The sequence below is a fragment of the Cetorhinus maximus genome, chromosome 12 (assembly GCF_964194155.1).
Source record: "Cetorhinus maximus chromosome 12, sCetMax3.hap1.1, whole genome shotgun sequence".
NCBI classification, from domain to species: Eukaryota; Metazoa; Chordata; class Chondrichthyes; order Lamniformes; family Cetorhinidae; genus Cetorhinus; species Cetorhinus maximus.
In genome coordinates this window covers 11,513,340-11,536,868 of record NC_135890.1, presented here as the reverse complement: position 1 = coordinate 11,536,868, position 23,529 = coordinate 11,513,340, and the positions used below count along the sequence as shown (strand labels likewise).

General features: G+C 45.1%; 1 protein-coding gene across 10 annotated transcripts in view; it reads right to left on the bottom strand.

The window, feature by feature from the left end:
* celf2 (cugbp, Elav-like family member 2) overlaps window positions 1–23,529 on the bottom strand; it is a 726,013-nt gene that overhangs the window by 323,753 nt on the left and 378,731 nt on the right. The window contains exon 1 of one of the 10 annotated variants that reach the window (XM_078552991.1): window positions 10–88. The exons of 8 other annotated variants lie outside the window; for them this stretch is intronic. In XM_078552991.1, coding sequence (XP_078409117.1) covers window positions 10–62 — 53 coding nt within the window. In that variant the 5' untranslated portion in view covers window positions 63–88. Of the gene's footprint in view, window positions 1–9; window positions 89–23,529 lie in introns of those variants that run through there. One more of the 10 variants, XM_078552992.1, reaches the window with a different exon arrangement.

Sequence of the window (23,529 nt, the reverse complement as noted above, 5' to 3'; positions counted from 1 at the left end):
CTACCGTACCTCAAAGGCAGCTCATCGTTTCTCACAGTAGCAGCAGATTTGGGACAGCGCATGCTTTGTGCACAGATATTCTCGACAAAAGGCAGCCCCACAAGCGTGCAAAACATCAATGGCACAGTATCTCCACTCTCAATGGCCACTCTCTCATCAATACCGCAGAGGAGAAAAGGGGCCCTTGCAGAATCACTGAACAGAAATAATCCTCCCTGACAAGTTATGTTGTCTGAGCATATCTTACAATTATGCAGCATGCAGCCTCGAGGGCCTTGTTTGCATTCAGCCGTTGTCTAGCTAGCTCCAGTTTCCGTTAATTATAAGTACCAATAGGTGACAGGACCGAATAAAAGCCCACTCTCATGGTTACTGTTCCAGTTTCGACATGCAAGTGCCAAACCAAGAGTTGCATTCAGAATCTACCAGGCGTAAAAAAAGAAATATCAAATAACTTTGTCACTCTCGCTCAATACTTCTGACTCAATTTTTCCCCACTGTTTCTGTCTGGGATACTTCAAATGAATTCAATGTTTCATCCTGGACTGGCAAGAACATGAAAAAAGCCAAGAAACCATTTGAAAACTGACCCAGGTCAGGTAGAGACTATTTTCAAGTCTTTATTTTAACTCAAGTAAACAACCGTTAAAGAAAAAGCGTGTAGGCAATGTTCTACAAGTTGAATGCTAAGTAATTATACCAAACAAAGAGCCAGAGTCCTTAACAGAGCTAATAGCTGAATGAAACTGTGAGTCAACTGTGGCTCAGTGGGTAACACTCTTGCCTCTGGGTCAGAAAGTCATGGGTTCAAGTCCCCCCTCCCCCCCCCACCCCACCAAGGCTTGAGCACAAAATCCAGGCCGACACTAAAATGTACTTCTGAGGGAGTGCGCCACTGTTGGAGGTGCTGTCTTTCAGCACCTCTGAAAACACATCATTCTTTCAGATGAGGCATTAAACAGGGACCCCTTCTCGCGTGGACATCAGATTATCTGGTCATTATCACTTCGCTGTTTGTGGGAGCTTGCTGTTTGCAAACTGACTGGCTCATTTCCTATAGTACAACAGTGGTTATACTTCAATAGTACCTGATTGGCTGTAAAGTGGTTTGGGATGTCCTGAGGCTGTGAAAGGCACTATATAAGTCCAAGTCTTTGTCTTTTGCAAAGCTGAATCTGTATCAGAAATAGTCAATAAGTATGTCTGTTATACAAAAAAAAACGTTGAGGGCTTGAGGTATGGGGGTGAGGTGAGATGAACAGTCCAATAAGGACCAACAGGAACAGCATCTCTTAGCTACCAGTTAAGCAGGACACTTTTACAGAACTAACTCTGGGTTAGATTTTTCCAACCCCCTCCTTAATCCTCACCAAAATGCTTATCTCGTAAAATCCAATAGCAATAATTTTATCTTCATTTGCAACCTCTTTAAGTACATTATTCAAGCTGCTTTATTGTAAGAGAAACATCAACAGCTGTTCTCCAGCCCCTCTAGCACCCGGCCCATCTGCTTCTTTAGTGTAACCATTAGTGAATCCTTCTTTCTAATCCTTTTCTACCAGCACCATGCAAGAGGAAGACAAGGAAGTCTGAAGTCTCCCCAACTCTAACCTCAATGATCTCGGTAACGAAACTTCTCATTGTTCTTTAACCAGCTGGAGGAACTCTGCATTCCCGTTTCCTTCTTGGAAATTTGTTTGCGGTCACTCTAAGGGAGTCAATCCCTCTTACAATCTAAATCACCATTCTATTGCTTTTTTTGTTGAGCAAAAGCAAGGAAAAGGCTGCCATGGATGCAATGGTGACAACAGAGCATGGCCTGGGGGGGTGGTGGTGCATGAGGTGTCATAGGGTCTGGATGGAAGGGCAGAGCTTGACATGGGGGCCTGAGGGATGGGTGGGGGGGGGGGGGGGTGGCATAGCTTGGCACTGGGGGGCATGAGGAGGACCTTTTGAATTTACCTTTTAAAAGGTCCTCCTCATGCAGACTAGAGCTCACGGCTCCTCTTTAGGGACTCTTTAAAAACTTGGCCCGGCTCCATGAAAATTTTAAAGGAGAAGGACACGCCTCTCCCCGCGATGCAGCTGGCCAGGCCATGAGGGCTGGATGTCAGCTTTTGACAGGAACCAGCCTGCACCCTCTAAAGGCACTCGCAAAAATCAGATAGCATTAGAGATAGGTTTGTTGGGAAGGTTAACTAGTGGTAACTTGTTTAGAAAGAGCACAGGGGAAGACTTTATCAAAAGATTTTTGGGAGATGTAGATGACTCACTGACTAATATGGTGAAAGGCAGGTTCTATTGTCGTATAACATTGGCAACAAGTTGGCAAATGCAATGACTGTGGTGTGAACAATTACTTATTGGCAATCATGAACTGGGCTGAAAGATTCAAAATGCTGTATTGTTGGAGAGTGAATAGCAGACTCCTGAACTGCAAAAGTACCAATGTTGGATTAAGCAGCATTTGCTTACTCTACATCATTGCTATCTTGGTCCTCAAATCTTCGTCATCCTTTATCTCCGAAAGCATGTGCAACCACGGGACGTGGTTGGAAGGGCAGTGCTCGGCCTAGGGGACATGAGGTGGCATGGGGGGGATGTGTGGGGTGAGGGCTGGAGGGCCTTTTGGTTTGTAACTGGAGTGAAGTCTCACAGACCTGAGGCGGGCCTTTAGAACAGCCCGCCTCCAGACCCGGCAGCCCCCGTGGCTGCCTCCAAACTTACTCCCGGGTCAGCTGGCCCAAATTCAGCCCTCACCCGCACACCCCGGCCCCCGCAACGAAGACCCCACCTTTGCGGGCACTTTCTACTAAGGCGAGCGGGTGGAGCCGGGGATTTTCCTGACTCCCGATATCCATCTCGAGTGAAAATTCAGGCCAGCGTGTCCCCTGTCCATGTCACCAGCTTTTTAAGCCATCTCCGTATTTCCATTTGCATATTTTCGACTTCTTGTGTGTGTTTTTGTGTAGGTGTGAGCGTGTATGTTTGTCTCCGCGCGTACGTGTCTTTCTATGTGTTTGCCTGTCTTTCCTCCCTCCTCCCCATGTTCCAAACAAGCTGGGCCTCGATGACCCAACAGCTACCTTGAGCCAACCCCCGGCGCCTCAGCGTCTGACACCCGGAACACAGGCTACGGGTTCTCTCCACCGACACTGACAGATCTGAAGCGGGCTTCCAGCTTCTTCAGTTTTTGCTTCAGAATTGTCACATCAGAACGATACTGTTGGGCATCTGGCATCAGAGGAATTCTACCTGAGTGAGAGACAGTGCCATTAGCAGAAGGGGGAAGAGCCAATAAATAAATAATTCCTGAATGTGGAATGTGTTTTAATAAAACATTAGAGGACACACACAGGTTTTAACTGAGGAAAAATAAAAACTCTCTTGCCACAAACTGTCGAATGTTCCACAAGGAAACATCAGAAGAGAGTTCATTCATACATTGTCGTGCTAGAGCAGAATCACATTAAATACTTGCCTCTGATAACACAAACTACAAAAGCTATCGACTCCTGGCATGCAGAACCTTTCAGTCTTTCTCCAGTTGCAAGTACCTATTTTTAAACCACCGCACTAGGATATTCCACAGGGGCCCATTAAACTACATTTCTCAGCAATTCTCGACAATATGTCGGGGAGAAATAAAAAAAAACCTCTGCTTTTCCTTATAAATCAAGTTGCTCAGTGTTCAAAGGAATTCGGTTTTCCTTAAATGATAACTGAACGCTGGAGAAGACTTATGGCCCAATTTGGTAAGGGCGGGGGATGGGAGAATGAGTTAGAGATTAATGTTATTAAGCAAAGCCTCGCTGTTTATTTAACAAAAACTTTTCCTCTGCTTTGATTTATCTTGTAATCTAGATGGATAGATGGAATGATCTTTTCGCCTAATCCTGGTGAATATATTTTCTTTTAAAGCATTTTATTTTGATAGGTTTAGCACAGCTGGCTGGTGCTATTTGGGGTATTTGCATCATGTGCAGCACTGACTGAACAAATGGTGATGGGGTGACTGAGCTCACAGTGTATTTCGTAGGCTAAGGAGGGGCTGGAATGGAGGTGGGGAAATCAGCCAGAGCTCCTGTTCTCAGTTGCTATCCAGAGAGCCTTGCTGGACAGTGAACCTACGAACATTAGATTATAGATGTCAGATGATGCTGCTGATTGAAGGATAAGTACTGACTAGGACACTGGGGAGAATTCCCCTGCTCTGTGCTGTAGACCCTTTCACACCTACCTGAGGGGTCAAGCGGGGCCTCGGCTTAAACTTGCTTCCAAAGGACGGTACACCCCCTACTCCTCCCCGTCCACCAGTGCACAGCACTCCTTCAGTACTGCGGAGAGAGACGAGAGTGCCACCACTGAGCCATGGCTGACCTACTTAATTTAAATTACCATCACAGTCAAATTGCCCTGCATTCATACTCCACTGGAAACCACTAACTCCGGTAAAGGAGTAAATGGGAGACAATTGGGGGCAGGGTGGGATAAAAAGCAGGCCCAACATCCATGGTGCCAAATGGGGGAAATTCAGAACAAGGGAACATTAGCTATGAATTGGATTGACCTATTGCTTAGGTTGCCTGGACAGAGAGAAACAGAATCCACATCAATTACTGCTTCATTGTGTAAAATAAATATTCAGATAACCACAAAACCAGGCCTTAGTTCGTCAACATTGCCTTTATTACCTCCGAGTTGGTGCTCCACTAATTTTAATGAAGCTACTCTTACATTTCAAATGTTATTAATGTGACAGCAGTAAAGGGCTTCATCTCGTTAACAGAAACACTATTTGTGTCACGCGCACTCAATGGGAGCTGCATTGGGAAGATTTCCTGCTCTGACCTTTCCTTTGCTGACCTCCATCACTCCTCTAACCAAGCTCAAATCAGATTTTAAAAGATAGATAGATTTGCATTTATACAGCTCTGTTCACATCCTTGGAACAGGCCAAAGCGCTTTACACCCAACGAAGCACGTTTTGAAGTGTATTCACTTTTGTAGTGTAGGAGAATTAAGGACAACAGGGGTGATTCCAGAAGCAGAATTTACCGAGAGTGGGGGCATTCCACGAGCGAGGCATTCCACGTTATGAAATCATGGGGCTGCCATTTTCCATCCCTTAAAATTAATGCCTGGAAAATTACTCCCATTAACGTCTCTTCCTCCTAGTTACTCTGCAGCCAGACCTTACGTCAGGACAAATGTCTACATTCCCATAATCCTGCCCGTTGCACTTTAAGGACTGAAGTGCTGTTCTAGACTGTGTGTTCAAATCCTGGAGTGGGGCCTTTGAAACTTTTTGACCCAGAGGCCAGCAAACAAAACATAATGTTCTCCACTGACATCTTCAAGCCCACAACGCACACAAATTTAGATATAGAATGCAGCAGATCTGCAGCCTCAACCGCATTGCCCTTTCTCGTAAGCTGTATGAGCCTCAGTCATTCCTGTTGCCGTGCAGGGTTTTGTTTCAGCTTTGCCCATTTATTCCACTTTTAAGATAAATATTTGCTCTTGTTGGCATTAAAGAGGCATAATTGTTCTACAGCAGCTGAATGGGCCTGCTGTACATTAATGACCTGCCATGGTTAAGATGAGAAATTATACCTTAAGAGCATCAAGGAGGAAAGAACAGGGTACTGTCTACAAGCAAGGTAAAACATGTAAAATAACTATTAGCACCTTCCAGTCTCTGATGCACAATTCTATTGATGCTGTAGATTGCGGCCAATAGGCTGACCCAATTTTTTCATCCCCATAGATCATGTTTTTGCATAAGTTCGCTGTATAAGTCGACCCCCCTTTTCAGCTGCGATGTGCTATCTATGGATTTATTAGTGTCAACTTTTCACCCCACAAATGAATGTATTACTTATTGGCACCTGTAACTGACGCAAGGGATCGATTTGACGAGATGGGCTGTGTTGCAAAGATACGCAGGTGTTTAAGACAGGTCCATATGGAGCAGACCCCACCCTTGCAGAACAAGAATAGCAACCACCCACACCAGCAGTTCAGAGAAATAAAAGAACATAGGACTTGGGAGTAGGAATTGGCCATCCGACCCTTCGAGCCTGCTCCGCTAGTCAAAGAGATCCTGGGCTGATCTGGCTGTGATCTCAGCTTCACTTACCTGCCTGCCCCCATAACCCTCGACTCCCTTGTCTATCAAAAATCGGTCTAACTCTGACTTGAATAAATTCAAAGGCCCAGCCTTCACTGCTCTCTGTGGAACAGAATTCCACACAATTCTACTCCCTCAGAGAAAAAAATTCTTCTCCACTCTGTCTGAAAAAGGAGACCTCTTATGCTTGAACTGTGTCCCCTAGTTCTAATCTCCTCAACCAGAGAAAATATCCTCCTGGTATCCACCCTGTCAACATCCCTTCAGGATCTTATAAGTTTCAATAAAATCACCTCTCATTCTTCTAAACTCCAATGAGTACAGTCCCAAACTGTTCAACCTTTCTTCATAAGATAAGCCCTGAGTCCCAGAATGAGTTGAGTGAACTTTCTCTGAACTGCTTTTAACGCAATTCCGTCCTTTCTCAAATAAGGAAACCAAAACTGTACACAGTGTTCCAGACGTGGTCTCAACAAGGCTCTGTACAGCTGCATTTATTGCGGGGTGGTGGGGAGAAAGAGGGGGCAGTAGCGTATTGGCAATGTCACAGGGCTACGAATTCAAAGGCTCAGGCTACTGTTCAAATCAAACCATGACAGCTAGTGGAATTTAAATTGGAGTTAAAAACTCAGTAATGGTGACCATGAAACCATTGTTGATTGTCGGAAAAGCCCATCTGATTCACTCATGTCCTTTAAGGAAGGAAATCTGCTGTTCTTACCTGCTCTGGCCTACTTGTGACTCCAGATCCACAGCCATGTGAGTGACTCTTAAATGTCTCCTGAAATGGCCTAGCAAACCACTCAGTTGTATCAAACAGGAAGGTCGATAAGGAAGGAAACTGAACAGACCACCTGGAATCGACCTAGGCTCCAGAAGCAACAACAGCAAACCCTGTCCTGTCGACCCTTCAAAGCCCTCCTCATTAACATCTGGGGGCTTGTGCCAAAATTGGGACAGCTGTCCCACAGACTAGTCAAAAAATATTGTTTGTAAGGTATGATACTGTGAGTATGACTAAGTCCTAGACACCACCAACACCATCTCTGGATATGTCCTGTCCCACTGGCAGAACAGACCCACCAAACATGGCAACACAGAGGCATACAGTCAGGAAGGAGTTGCCCCTGGAGTCCTCAATATCGACTCTGGACCCCATGAAGTCTCATGACGTCATGTCAAACACAGGCAAGGAAACCTCCTGCTGATTACCGTCTATTGCATGCCCCCACTAACCACCACCACACCCCCAACCCCCACCCCCCCCAAGCTGATGAATCAGTGCTCTTCCATGTTGAACACCATTTGGAGGAAACACTGAGAGGTGGCAAGGGTGCAGAATGTATTCTGGGTGGGGGACTTCAATGTCCATCACCAAGAGTGGCCCAGTAGCACCACTACTGACCAAGCTGGCTGAGTCCTAAAGGACACAGCTGCTAGACTGGGTCTCCGGCAGGTGGTGAGGGAACCAACAAGAGGAAAAAACCTACTTGACCTCATCCTCACCAATCTACCTGTCGCAGATGCATCTGCCCGTGTCAGTAGTGGTAAGAATGACTACAGCAGAGTCCTATTGGAGACTAAATCCTGTTTTCACATTGAGGACACCCTCCACTGTATTGTGTGACACTACCACCATGCTAAATGGGATAGATTTCAAACAGATCTAGCAACTCAAGATTGGGCATCTATGAGGCGCTGTGGGCCATCAGCAGTAGCAGAATTGTACTTGAACACAATCTGTAAACTCATGACCTAGCATATCCCCCACTCTACCATTACCATCAAGCTGGGGAATCAACCCTGGTTCAATGAAGTGTGCAGGAGGGCATGCCAGGAACAGCACCAGGCATACCTAACAATGAGGTGTCAACCTGGTGAAGCTATAACACAGGACTACTTGCGTGCCAAACAGCATAAGCATCATGGGATAGAGAGAGCTAAGTGATCCCACAACCAACGGATCAGGTCTAAGCTCCGCAGTCCTGCCACATCCAGTCGTGAATGGTGATAGACAATTAAACAACTCACTGGAGGAGGAGGCTCCACAAATCCCCATCCTCAATGATGGAGGAGCCCAGCACATCAGTGCAAAAGATAAGGCTAAAGCATTTGCTACAATCTTCAGGCAGAAGTGCCGAGTAGATGATCCATCTCGGTCTCCTCGGGAGGTCGCCAGCATCACAGATGCCAGTCTTCAGCCAATTCAATTCACTCTGCATGATATCAGGAAACAACTGGATACTGAAAAGGCTATGGGTCCTGACAACACTCTGGCAATAGTGCTGAAGGCCTGTGCTCCAAAACTAGCCATGTCCCTAGCCAAGCTTTTCCAGTACAGCTACAGCACAGACATCTACCTGGTAATGTGGAAAATTGCTCAGGTATGTCTTGTCCCCAAAAAGCAGGACAAATCCAACCTGGCCAATTACCGCCCCACCAATCTACTCTCAATCAGCTATGTAATGGAAGGGGTCGCTGACAGTGCTATCAAGTGACACTTACTCAGTAATAACCTGCTCACTGATGTACAGTTTGGATTCCACCAGGACCTTTCAGCTCCTGACCTCATTACAGCCTTGGTCCAATCATGGGCAAAAATGTTGAACTCAATAGGTGAGGTGAGAGAGTGACTGCCTTTGACATCAAGGCAGCATTTGACTGAGTGTGGCATCAAGGAGTCCGAGCAAAACTAGAGTCAATGGGAATTGCGGGAATTGAAAAAAAATTTCCACTGGATGGAGTCATACTGAGCACAAAGAAGATGGTTGTAGCTGTTGGAGGTCAATTATTTCAGTCCCAAGATGTCACTGCAGGAGCTCTTCAGGATCATGTCCTAGGCCCAAACATCTTCAGCTGCCTCATCAATGACCTTACCTCCACCATAAGGTGAGAAGTGCAGATGTTCACTGATGATTGCACCATGTTTAGCATCATTCGCGACTCCTCAGATACGGAAGCAGTTCATATCCAAATACAGCAAGGCCTGGACAATATCCAGGCTTGGGCTGAAAAGCGGCAAGTAACATTCATGCCACACAAGTGCCAGGCAATACCATCCCAAACAAGAGAGAGTCTAATCATCTCCCCTTGACATTGACTGGCATTACCATTGCTGAATCCCCCACTATTAACATCCTGGGGTTTACCATTGACCAGAGACTGAACTGGACTAGCCATATAAATAGCAGGCTAGCAGGTGAAAGGCTAGGAATCCAGTAGTGAGTAACTCACCTCCTGACTTTCCAAAGCCTGCCCACCATCTACAAAGGCACAAGTCAGGAGTGTGATGGAATACTCTCCATTTGCCTGGCGAGTGCAGCTCCAACAACATTCAAAAGGTCTGACACCATCCAGGACAAAACAGCCCACGTGATCTGCACCTCCTCCACCTTCAACATTCACTTGTTTCACCACTGACACACAGTGGCAGCAGTGTGTACCATCTACAAGATGGACTGCAGCAACTTACCTAGGCTCCTTGAAAGCACCTTCCAAACCCGCGAACTCTACCACCTCGAAGAGCAAGGGCAGCAGATGCATGGGAACACCACCACCTGCAAGTTCCCCTCCAAGCCACACACCATCCTGACTTGGAACTATATCACCATTCCTTCACTATTGCTGGGTCAAAGTCACGGAACTCACTCCCTAACACCACTGTGGGTGTACTTATACCACACAGACTGTAGTGGTTCAAGAATGCAGCTCAACACCGCCTTCTCAAGGATAGGTATAGATAGGCAATAAATGCTGGCCTAGCCAGCGATGCCACACCCTGTGAAAGAATAAAAAACTAAAACTTCCCAGTTTTATATTCTATTACCCAAGCAATCAACGCCAACATTCCGCTTGCCTTTCTAATCACTCGCTGTACCTGCATACTAACTTTTTGTGATTCATGTACCAGGACACCCAGATCCCTCTGCATCACATTCTTCTGCACTCTCTCTCTCCATTTAAATAATATACTGCTTTTCTATTCTTTCTGTCAAAGTGGACAAGTTCACAGTTTTGCACATTATACTCCATCTGCCAAATTTCTGTCACACTATTTAAAAAACACTTTTAAACAAGAAAATAATTATTTAACCTCAGATCCACCATTTGTCATCGCTAATCGACTTCTGAATGTAGCAAACAGCAATTAGTCTCTAATTCACCTCAGGATAAACAAACAGGACTTTGTGGCTGACTGACTTCAAGATGAGTCCAATAGGCAATTAGCCTATGTTCGACCTCGGGTTGTGCTGGCTTACACCAATTTTACTTTGTGGTCCTGAAGAGACATGTCACTCTAGACAGAACACTGTCTTAGCAGAAGAATCAGTGGAATGTAACTCAGCATGAGTGAGCATAGAAACAGAAGGAACAGGAGACAGCCATTTTGCCCCTTGAGCCTGTTCTGCCATTCAATTAGATCATAGCTCAACTCCATGTTGTCGCCTTTGCTCCATTCCTCTCGATAGATCCATCTATCTCAGTCTTGAATGCTCCAATTGTCCCCCAGCATCCACAGTTTTGGCAGGGGGAGAGCTCCAAATTTCTACACCCTTTATGCAAAAAAAAACCTTCCACGTTTCAGTCTTGAATGACCCGTCTCTAATTTTAAGATTTATTCGTATTCCCTTTATTTCCCCAACTGTGGAAAAAGCTTCTCACATATTTACCCCACCAAATCCTCTTCACATTTTTAACCACTCGATCAGAACATCCCTCAAACTCCCATACTCAAGGGAGTATTGTATTCATCTTGTATTCTTGTATTCATATGCCAGCTGTGGCTCAGTTGGTAGCTCTGTTGCCTATGAATTAGAAGTTTGTAGGTTCAAATCTCACCTCAGAGAGTTCAGCACAAAAATCTAGGATAACACTTCTGTACAGCACAGTACTGAGGGAGTGCCGCATTGTTGGAGATGTTGCCTTTCGATGAAACATTAAATAGAGGGTCCTGTCTGCTGTCTCAGGTCTCAAAGTTCAAGAGGAGCGGGGAGTTCTTCCTCATTGCCCTGACCAAAACTATCCCTCAATCAAAGAGAGACCATCTGGTTATTATATTGCTATTTGTGGGAGCTTGCTGTGTACAAATTTGGCTGCTGCGTTTTCTACATCACCACAGATGTACGTCACTACACTTCAAACACTTCATTGGCTGTAAAGCCAGTTGGAACGTCCTGAGGTTGTGAAGAGCGCTATGGAAATGGAAGCCTCTCTCTTTTCTCATGACATTACCCCGTCCAAACCTTGGAGTCAGGCTGTGATGCACCTTGGGGAAACAGAGAGAAAACTGGGAAAAAACTTATAATTGTTGGTGATTAATGTTAAAGAGTGGGGTGGGGAGAGTAAAAAAAAAATCAATTCTTTGAGTCTAAAATAAAGTGAGTGCAGATGATAAGGGCTGCACCCTGTGACCTTTCTGTATCTTGAGACAAAGCACCAGGAGGACCATTTCTCTGTCTCCCCTCACCTTGAGCTGAAGGTCTTAGCCATGTCTTTGTTACTTCTAGGCTCGACCATCCCAATGTTCTCCTGGGCAAATATTATCCGGAAGACAGGAGGGATAACTTTCAGACTCTCCTTCGCCATAGCGCCATGCTATCTTACGCCCAAATGAGAGAGCAGTCAGGGCCTTGACTTAATGTCTCATCGAAAAGACAACACCTCCAACAGTGCAGCCCCTCCCTCAGTACTGCAATGAAGCATCAGCCTGGATTATGTGCTCCAATTGGTGGTGGGCATTGGGAACATGAAGACAGGCTCAGCTGTGATATGCTCCATGATAGAACAGTGTAATGACGTACACTTGGTTAGAGCCGTACATGAAAATTTGCCACTTGGGTCAGAGCTCCTGATGCTCACAGAAACACACTTCAGCATGAGCCAGTGGCTTTCAGGGAAAAAAAACAAAGGAGAAAAAAACAACTAGTCCAAAGAATAGCCTCACTTTATGGTACATCCTAAAGTTTACACCCAGCGTTATTCCATAATTACAGGTCATAGAGATGGCATCGCATCCAAATTCGTTTAACCTCTTATTTTTCTGTAAAGTTAATATCGTTTTTAAAAAAAAGACCTGAATCACAGAAGGTGATGGGGTTTATAAAATAATTTCTTTGAAATATTTATCATTCAGAACGAACATGTCCAATCAAAGCAATAGGAGGAAAGAGAAGTGCTCCCCATCTAAAAATAAAGCAAGAGGCATAATAATGAAAGCAAGAGCGGTTGCCATGGTTACACAATAAAGTACTCTTGACGATTAGAGATTAGTTTATGTGATGTTATCAAGTTAATGGGACCTCAGTGACCCCCTTACTCATTTTTTGCATAATTTTTATCTACATGAAGTATTTAAATAATAGACCGACTTACTTCAGAACGCCTGGGTTAGAACAAGGTGACGCTTCTTAAATACAGAACATTATGCCTTATTGATTTCCGTTGTAATGTTAATTTCAAGAGGGCTGGGTGAAAATGGGAGGTCTTCCCCCCACCCCCACCTCACAATCCACTTTTAATGTCAAGCAGTTACACGGAATTATGGCTTTGCAGCTCCCTTCAAGTGCTTTCGTCTTGCTCTTTTTTCCTGACCAGACAACATTCTACCCCCTTGCCCCCCCATCTCCTCAAGCCACATTGGGATGGAGGGGAATAACAATTCCATGCGCACCAGCAGATCGCTGGCACTTCATTCGCACGGACTGTTCTTCTGCTGCAAATCCGGACAGCAATTATCCACAAGTTGTTTGATGGCGGGTGGAGGTCACCTCAGTCGAGCCTCATCCTGAACTATACTGAAGTCCACGCTGTGTAAACTTGGGTCCTGTCAACAACAACTACTTACATAGTGCCTTTAAAGTGGTAAAACGTCCTGAGGCATTTCACCGGAGTGGTAGCAAACACAACAGACACCGAGCCACATAAGGAGATACTGGGACAGGCGATCAAATGCTTGGTCAAAGAGGTAGCTTTTAAGGGTCACTGTTTTTACCCATCAAGTCCTGATAGCGCTTTTACTGCCTAATTGTGTCGCAATGTTGGGACTGAGAAGGAAATGTAGTCGCTTAAACAAAAACTGCTGCTTTCATCATTGGGAGGAGCTGCTGCAGCAGATTGGGACGTGATGGGGGAAGGTCGCTTCCTAACCTACAAACCCGTTGCCAAGAAGCAGCGTTTGTGAAATTTGTAGAGATGGTCAAACAAAAGTGTGGCGGTCCCTACAAAACTGGGAGCAGAAAGGCGGCCGGGGCGGGGCGGGGCAGGGGTGCTTGGATTGTTGGGGGGGGTGGGGGGGGTGAACAGAAGAGAGAAAATGGAGAAAGACAAGCGAAAGCGAAGAAACAAAGAAAAAGAGACTGATAAAACAGCAATTAGAATGGTAGAAAAGGTAGTTAGATAAAAGCAGTCAACCCTTTCTGGCCCCTTTATTTTTGTTCAATACACAATCTGAAGCGGTAGTTTGTGAAAGACAAAGCGACAACTCTTCAAATCTGTGTTCCTGAAGTACAGGTTCGAGCATCTCACCATTACACCGAACACTTCAAAACACAACCCTGGACCAGCTGACCTTTCCAAAACACACAGCAAGTTTGCAATTATCACGTTTCTCCTGCTTAATGAAATAGCTTGGATTGATTGGCTCACTCCTAAAACACTCAATCCAGCCTCGATTGTCTTTAACATAGGAAAAGGTCGGGGACCAATGGGTGCACACAGAAAGGGAATGTCAGCTCTCCAGTTATTGCCATGGTGACGCTTAAAGCATTGCACTAGGGTGCACTCACTGGTCATTGTTAAGTGACTGCTGTGTCAGATTAACACAGCACTGTTTGAAGTGATGCTCTTTGCTAACAAGACATTGCGTCTTTCTCTCCCCCTCTTTAGAAGGCCTTGATTCCCAGCTGGGATGCCTCTCCCTGAGCGCTGGCACTTCAAAAACCAACCAATCAAAAACATCGGTTTGCATTTGTATAGCGTCATTAATGTAGTAAAACTTCCCAAGCCACTTCGCAGGAGTTTTATCAAACAAAATTTGACACTAAGACACGCAAGGAAATATTAGGACAGGTGATTGAAAGCTTGATCAAAAAATGTAGGTTTTAATGAGCATCTTAAAGAAGGAGAGAGAGGTCAAGAGACAGAGAGGTTTAGGGAGGGAATTCTAGAACTGAGGGCTTTGGCAGCTGAAGGCACGGTTGCCAGTGGTGGAGGGATTAGAATCGGGGATGGTAACTTACTCAAGTGGACATTTGTCATGTGTCAGCATGCTATTTGGCCAAGGAGAGCATCACAGCCAAACTCAGTCTTGTCTTCAATCAGAGGCCACATGGATATGCTACACAGTTGGGATCAATGAGTAACAGTCAAGAGGAAGAGTTTAGTGTTCAATCATGTTCACCCCACCTCCCCCTTAACTCAAGCCAACAACACTGCGGATAACATAGGAGAGACTATTGATCCAACTTGAGGCCTTTTCTGTCGGTGTAGTTCGCTGCTACACTGGTTACTGCTGTACCAAATGAGCTTTGGTGGGGGAGCCTGGATCTTACAAAGATATGTGAGTTTATAGAACAGCAAAACAGTTCCCTGAATGACTTAGTATGTTCATCCAATCAATATAGTGAGCCATACAGAACACGAAAGTGCGGGGATGGATCCTGGTTCGTGCCGAGTTATTCAATCTCAGTCCAGAGCATCAACAGGAGCAAGTGCAGAAAGCAGCTTGGGTTTTTGTTCCTGATTGGGACCCTTGCTGGTTGCCAAGTGAGGATGGTCGAGGATATGATGCCACCCAACAGAACAAGCTGCTGCCACAGAAGATATGCCACTGGGATTCCCCACCTTCCCTGCAAATGGGAATTGTGCCAGGGGTTGAATCAATTGTTAATGTTAGGCTGAGCCCCAGGAATGGAGTTGAGGAATTGGTTGGCATCTTGGAGTGGGTTACTGTGTGGTGGGATGGAAACTTCATCTTGTCAATGTTGGTGAGGCTCTTCCAGAGCAGAATATTCCACCCTCAAGAAATCAACATCCCTTGGAGAGAAGGCAAGAAAATTGGTTTTGATCTGCATTATATTTTATTCATGGCTTCTTCACCCAGTCTCCCTAATAGAATTGCAACCTTGTTGCAGCATCATACCCTTGTGAAACCACCTCCTCTTGTCATGTGATGCCACTGCAACTGTTGCTCACCTCAAGGACTTGGGAACTTTGTTTTGGCTTAATTTTCAGATGCAGAGAAGATGTGGACTGCATCATGGTCATTATCTCATTGCTGTTTGTGGGTGCTTGCTGTGCAGCGTTTGGCTGCTGCTCTTTTTCCCTTTTTTTCTACATTGCAATAGTAACTACACTTCAGAAAGTACTGATTGGCTGTAGAGAGCTTGGGAGTGTGCTGAAGTAATGAAAGGCCCAACAGAAATGCAAGTATGTCTGACTTTATCTGCTACGAAGATTCAGAAAGCTTGTGCATCACTTGGCCTTATACTGAACACCGAACAATGGAACGTAACAGATATCGATGCTAAAATCAGAGACAATGCAAAAGGTTTATTGTTCAATAAAATAAAATATGAATAGTTCTGGGTGTGATGGTTGACCTACAATTTAAAGCGATGTTAAGAGTGGACTATTAGAAGTGCCGTTTGAAGATGTGTGAGTAACTCCGAGGCTGGATTTCAGACTGGGCAGTTAGTTTCAGGGGTAGACTGTCCAGAAAAGTCTAAAATGTAAACCAAAATGAAACTTCTGGTTTATAGAACCGAACTTTTTTTCAATTTATTTATGATATGGAGGCATCCATAGATGATGTTGCAGGTTTCAATTGATCAGCAACAAGGCAAACTCAAGTTATGATCCTACTCTTAATATTCCATTATCCGCCTTGGCCCTATCATCTGGAATTCCCTCCCTGAACTTCTCCAGCTGTCTTCACTTTACAAAAACCTTCCCGACCTCTCCATCTGGCTTTTGGTCACCTTGCCTAATGTCCGCCGCTCAGGCCCAGCATCAGTTTTCCTTACACCTTTTTTGTGAAATACCTTAGGGTGTTTCTTGATTCCAAAAGCATTCCATAAATGGTAGTTGTTAGGCCCGACAAAACCTGATAACCCAGTAGGGTACAAGCCCAAGTAGTGATAGGGAAGCAATGGTGCCCTACACATGGCATTCTTGAGGTTTGGAAAATAACGGGAAATACTCAGCAGGTTGGGCAATGCCTGGGAAGAAACAGGAGTCAATCAGGTGATGCTTCGGATCAAAGAGGCTACAAGGATCCTAGACCTGAAACTCCAGCTAAAATATTTTAGTAGTTTGGAGCCAGTTGTGCCACTAAACTATTACACTTTAGTGTCAGATAACTGGAAATGACAAAGAGATGTCCAGGGCTCACTGAGAGAAGGAATGCCCGAGTTTCTAAAAATATCTACAATACTGAGAAGGCCGTACAAAATATCATAGATCAAGTAAAATCTATGAGTTTAGAATATGGATTGAGCATGAATACCAAAAAGACAAAACCAATGGTCGTTAGAAGGAATACATTAGAAGAAACTGGAGTGAAGTCTGAAGTGGATGGTGTCATACTGGAACAAGTGGATGAGTTTGTTTATATATGACAAACAATAACAGAAGATGATAGCTGTAATGCCAAAATTAGAAGAAGAATTAGAAGATAGCTGGGATTTTCCAGCCCCATTGTGGCGGGGGGGTCGCCGTGGGAGATTCGGCCGCCCAGCCAAAAGTCCACTGACCTTCAGCGGGACTGAACGATCCCATTGGAGGGCAGGGCTGGAAAATCCCGCCCGAAGGAGGTGTTAACAACAAGAAGAAAAATCTCGCAGCCAGGAAAAAAACTCCATAGGATGCTGCATTCGATCCACTTTCCCGTGTGCCTCAAAAACCTGGACAATAAATAAAGATCAAAGGAAGAAAATTGAGGCCTTTGAAATGTGGATGCTACGATGTAAGCTAAAAATTCCATATACAGACGATAAGAGCAATGAAGAGGTGCTTGAAACGGCAGGGACAAAAAGAACTCTAAAGAGTGACATCCATAAAAGAAAAAGTCAGCATTATGCCTATCTGATCAGAGCTGAAAAGTTACAGAGATCTCTTCGAGAGGGAAAGGTGGTGGAATGCAGAAAGACCTAGGTATAGTTGGATGATGGACGTCACAGAGCAGTTGCAGACAAGCTACAGTGAATGTGAGGACGATGCAAGACAGACGAGTGTGACATACCATGACAGCAGATCTCCTGGTAAGAGTAGCTACAAGCAGCAGCAGCTAAAAAATTGAGATTGTGCTCCATTAAAATCATAGTGAATAAATGTACCACCTGCGAGGGGGGGGTGGGTGGGATCAAGTCTTACAGACGGGGATTATGCCAGGTTTCAAAGTACGAGAGGGTCTCAGATGTCTGTTGGTTAGATGGTCGCAGTTGTCGGGGGTGGGGTGGGGGGGAGCGAAGGGGAGTGAAGTGACTTCATGTGCTCGAGAGCAGAACAAAATCGGCTGCTGATTCTGCTTCTCGTCTCCTTCAAGTGAACCCCATCGCCAAACATGTATTTTTAGGTGTTAGTCATGTGCAGGATCTGGCTCAGTTTTGTTCTCCTCCATCAACAGTTCAATGACCAGGCTCTTATAATAATGTCAAAATAGCATCTTTTAAGAAAGCTGAATGCCCCGCAGGGGTGAACTGTGGTTTAGATTTAAGACGGCGTTTGAAGGTTACGATATTAAACTGAAGCCCTTTTGGGAGGAAAATTTCAGAGCCTCGGATCAACATGGCTGAAGCCTCTGCCTCTAGAGTGGAGGGAGGGACATATTGAACCAGTCAGAAGAGCAGCATCTTAATCGAGGTACTGGTGTGTTAACCAGCGCTCAATAACCTTTACTCCAATAAGAGCCTTCACGGGAAGATTAAGTAAAAACTAGAGGAAAACTTGGGATCTAAGTTAATGCAAAGAATGTGTTTCTGTACGGTCTGTATAATAAGTGCACTAAACCCTGACCGTACACAACCATTATAGGCTCGGAGGGCCTCAATTTCTCTTTTGACACACTAGTGGGATTGCCAAATACAGCTGCACCATCTCTCCTACTGTGACAGGGTCAGGGAAGGTTTGCAACATCCAAAGAATGAAAAGGAGCCATTGGTAAGACAGAGTGAGAAAAAAAAACTTTTGAGAGCACTGGGTTTTTGTTGCCTGAAGCGTGAACCCTGTATTCAATCATCCCCTTGTGTAAACTGTGCAGTGACAGGTGTTGCGATTGCACACGCTCGGTTTGTGCTCTGGCTCAGATTGCCTTGCATGGGCGGGCCCGTGGAAAATGTGACTTTTATTTTGTTAACTACACAAACACACAATCTACTTTGTGTCGCGTCGGCCCAGCAAAATGCATCAGCGCCACTGGGAGGGGATGGGGGCAAGGGGAAACGAGAAATCCGTGCCCAAAACCTTTTCAGACTGGATCACTGTGGAATCAGTCGCTGAACACTCGGTTGCCTTATCCATCCTGTGAGGATCAACTCTCGTGAAAATAGGCAATTCATTTTTTTCCTGGCTATCTGACTTTTCAATCGCCCCAAGATTTAAGAGATCAGGGTGCAAGATCAATTTGAAATTGTAGAGCGGTTCGGTGAAGAAGTGATACACTCCTGCATGCTCAAGAGGGGAACTATCTTTGAGAGAAAAACCATGGAATCTTTTGGCCCCTGTCTTGCTTGAAAACAGCTGTTAGATGCTTTGTCTGCTTTATAAAAAGAAAATGAGAAATTGCTAGTGTCAGTGGATCTGAGGCAATGACCAAAACTACAAATCTAACCAGACACCAGTGCACGACTGTAATTTTAGATCGGATTGAATCATAGGGCAGAATCTTGCAGAGGCAACAGGGGTCTTGCCTGCTGGCTGGAGAGGCGGTGGGAGAGCCGTCGCCTCCTTTGGAGAAGGCCTGCCAAATCGCGTGCCAATCAGGCAGGGATGGAAGCCCCACCAGCCAAGAGCCGTCGGTCAATCAGAGGCCAGCAGCATCAGTGGGGAGGCAGGGGCTGCTGCTGGAGAGACATGCAACGAAGGCCGAGAATTGCCAAGCGACCCAAGCCAGAGGCAAGTAATGGCTGGAGGAATTTCGTTTGGGGGGGGGGGTTGCGGGAAGGGTTGTGTAGGGAGGTCAACAGCTAAGGCAGGGAGAGCTGGATCTCGGGGGCCCTTCCCCATGCCGGGTCCCTCAGTCAGGCAGTGAATGCCTTTGAAGAAGCCCCCCCCAACCCTAACACCACCACTTCCCGTGTACCCTGGTTAGTGACAAGGCTACCCACATCTGAGTTAATACCAGTGGCGGCATGATGAGGCCCTCAAGCGATCGTTAATTGTCCACTTATGGGCCTCGGTTGGAAGTCTGACCATGGGCCTTCCCGCCAAGGACTGAGTCGGTGTGGAGACAGGAAGGAGGTGGAGGGCGCTCATCTGGCACCCTACTACCTAATTAAATGCCCCCCTCCAGCCTCCAGGCCCTAGAAAGGGCAAAAGATTCCGTCCATAGAATATGACACAACAGAAAGAGGACACTCAGCCCATTATGCCTGCACTGGCTCATTGAGAGCTATCCAATGAGCCCCAATCCCCTCCCTGCTCTTTCTCCATACACTTTTTTTTTAAAAAAAAGATGTATTTCCAATTCATTTTGCAAAGTTACTGTTATAAATGCTTCCTGTATCCTTTTGCGCAAGACATTCCAGATCATAAGAACTAGTAGAGCAAAAAAATTCTTATCTCTCCCCGGTTCTTCAGCCAACCATCTTAAAACCGTGTCTCTGGTTCTTCTTCTCTATCAAATCCTAAGAATTTTAAACAGCTCTATTAAATCTCCCCTTAACCTTTCCTGCTTGAATGAGAACAGTCCCAGCTTCTCCACATACTCTCATCCCATCTAATAAAGCCCCTCTGCAGCCTCTCCAAGACTATGATATAATTAAAGGTAGCTGAATAAAGACGACGAAAAGAATAACAAAATTGTTATACTCAATTAGATCAGCAGCCTAATGGATTCTCAGTACAACCCTGGTTGCAGACCTCATATATTCAAGCCATAACTTCCTTCAAATGATGTCCAAAACCACTGGAGCAGATTTCTGCAATGCCTGACCTGGCCACTAGGCAGAGCATGCGAGGCATTGTACTACAGGGAAAAAGGAATAGCCCCTCCTCACCATCCCCCATCCGCTCCTTGCCCATTATAAACGCACTTACCCTCTATGTGTTATTGACGCCAGAGCTAGTAACTCGTTGCTCAATCTTCAGTCTATGCTGTGTGCATCTTTCTGAGGCTCGGTCTGGAATGGACAATTGTACTGTGTGTAATACAAGTCAGATGTGCTATTAGTCCAGGAAAGCACTTAGAATCAAAGAAACTCAAGAATAATCACTGACAACTCCTCTGTATGAAGGGCAGTGTTCCAGGCAGCACTAGCGTCTGGAAGAAAGCTCCACAGGCAGGAGAAGGAACAGCTGGACACTGCGATGGGGCCACTGCACGTTCTTTCTGGATGGATGAGATCAGATTGACTGAATTGCTTCTTCCATCCATATCTATCCTGCCATCTGGTGGGAAACAGTGTGAAGCTGGTACTCCAAGTGGGAAGCTCAGAGTCTCTGTGCTCCTAGCAACCATCAAGGTCATGAAATGATCGACATGCTCCCTTCGACCAATCTTCAATGCTGTCATTGAACTAAAATAACACAGGGATATAGTATGTAACAAATAAACAGTAATTATTGGATTAACAATTAAATTAGAGTGCACTTTGTTTGACCATTTACTTTTCAATATTTCATACCATCTATCATCTCGGCAATAGATGCTTATTTAATATTGCATGAGTTAATCTGCCTTTCAGCACCTGTACTTTATATCATTAGTTCACTGAGCCCGAGCATATTAGTGACAATACTGCAATGCTAGTTAGGTGATGTGTTAGTTATGTGTGTGTGTGTAGCGTTTGGAGTTATTTCTTGCATGTTTCACATGCATCGGAGAGAAAATGTTGGCCAGTTGAATTCATCATTTTTTGGGTGCTTTTATATTTTTTTCCTGCAAAGCTACCTAACAGTATATGCAACGGTGGGCAAAGTGTTCAATCTTTTTACTGCTTTTGGTTCCAATGGAGCTGTTGTAAAATTCAGACTGGGGGACCATAACCGTGAGGTATGCTCATTATTCATGGCTTTGGCAGTTCCAGGGAGCAAAAGGACTGGCAGAATTTGTACTCGGGACAGGCAGACACACTGTTTTACCATCACCTAAGACGTGCTGTAATAACGAGTCCAAGATGCAAGAGTCACCTTTCACAGGCTGCATAAGTGACGCAGTTATTCCCGGGGCCAGGACGGAGGTGATTGGGTAATTTGCCCATCAGTCATTCCTGGGGAGGCCACGCTGCTATAAGTGACTGGGATTGATTTTATGCACATCATTTGTACCGTGTAACTATCCTAAATTCAGGACATTGCTCTGGAGAAATAGTCAATATGTATTATGTAAACTATCCTCCGTTTACTGCATTTTGCTGGAACACCACCCTGCTTTTATCAGGGGAGGTTATAAGTTTCGCTCATGAGTTCAATTCACTGCGGACTCTTTTTAAAGGGACTCTGGAAATATACTTTATTTGCTCTGAAATGCACTGCTTTCTCCAATCTCTGCAGTAAATCTTGCCCCACCTCCAGCTCATCTGCTAACACAGGTGTCAACAGACACTCTGAATTTTGAATGCAAAGGATGAAATTTGAAGCAGCAATTGCATCAAAAGCAGGAGAAGCTTCATCAATGAGTTCCAGTAGGAAGTCTTCATATCTCATTTGTTCCAAGAAAATTGAACTTTTACATTCTATAAACTCTAGACTTCCCTCACCTCTAAGTATTCTCTGAAGAGCAGAGAATTTTGGGATGGCATTGCAGTAGCTCCTTTGCTCCTGGCTTAAACCAGGGGGAGCCAGAAACCTGGACCAGTTGAACGCACCACTTGACAATTGTTTTGATGACTAAACTCCAGTTTTCTCCTCAGGTGCTCACTCTCCCCCTGGGCATTGATTGCGTGTGAGCCCACACGGTCACGTTTTGATGGGCTATTCAATTGCGAGGATTTCAAGTGCCCTGTCTTTCAGAGGTACACTAAACCGAGATCCCATCTGCTTGCTGAGGAGGTGCAAAAGTACCCAGACACCCTTCAAAGAAAGGAAACATCAAATCTGATGATCTGGTCATTTATCTTATTGGTGTTTGTGGGATCTTGCTGTGTGCAAATTTCCTGCTACATTTGCCTATAAAACAAGAAAGTGAGTACACCAATAAAAACGAGCAATTCATTGGCTGTAAAGCACTTTATGAGATGTCATGAGGACACAAATGATGTTTCAGAAATACAAGCTTTTTCTTAGCTTAACAGCCAAACTCAATGTTCTCATTAACCAGCTTTCAGCTGCATACACTTTGCAGCAGGGGGGAGCTGGGTAATAATCAGGAGCCGGAAAGCAGGATGTTTCCTTTTCCTGGACTGGAGGAGCGCAATTGGAATACTCCCGAGACTAACTAACTCAGTGCTGTCCAAGAACTGAACCCTGGAGACTCTGGTAGCTTTGATTTAAACTGCCACGGGACACACACAACCAAGGTGGGAGCTTTGAAAATATTCAGGATACACAAACAGAGATCATGACTACCCACAGGATGGCGGCTACTGGGCCAGTGATATCAACTTTCCTTCCACCAGATAGCTGCATTTGAGAGTGGTTAGATACTGTCTATTTTGGGATTAAATCTGCTCTACACTGATACTGGTGGCGACTCAGGGAATTTCAACAGGGGAAAAATAAAAGTTTCGAAAATCACCACTGCAATGTGATAACTCCCCAGAAGCTGTGCTGTGGAACAGGTTTGAACACAATGATAATCAAGGGTTCGCTTTACAGCCTTCCGGACTCAACATCGAGTTCAACAATTTCAGATGATAACCACCGCTCCCATTTGTTTCAGGCAGCAACCGATGCAGATAATGGTGTTGCTGTTGCCATTTGCTGCTCTTTGGATCCAGCTTTGTTTCATTACTTGGCTCATTACTGTCTCCCTTTTGCCTTGAACTAACATCCCTTTTGTCATTTAATCTCTCCTGCCTTCCACCCTATCACATACCTCTCCCCTTCCTTCTATTCTCCTCCCCTCTCCCTCTTGCCCTGTCTCTGTACTTGCTTAAAACTTATTTACATCTCTAACCTTTTCCAGTTCCGATAAAAGGCCATCGACCTTGTAACGTTTACTCTGTTTTTCTCTCCACAGATGCTGCCGGACCAGCTGAGTGTTTCCAGCATTTTCTGATCTTCTTTCAGTTAAACTAAAA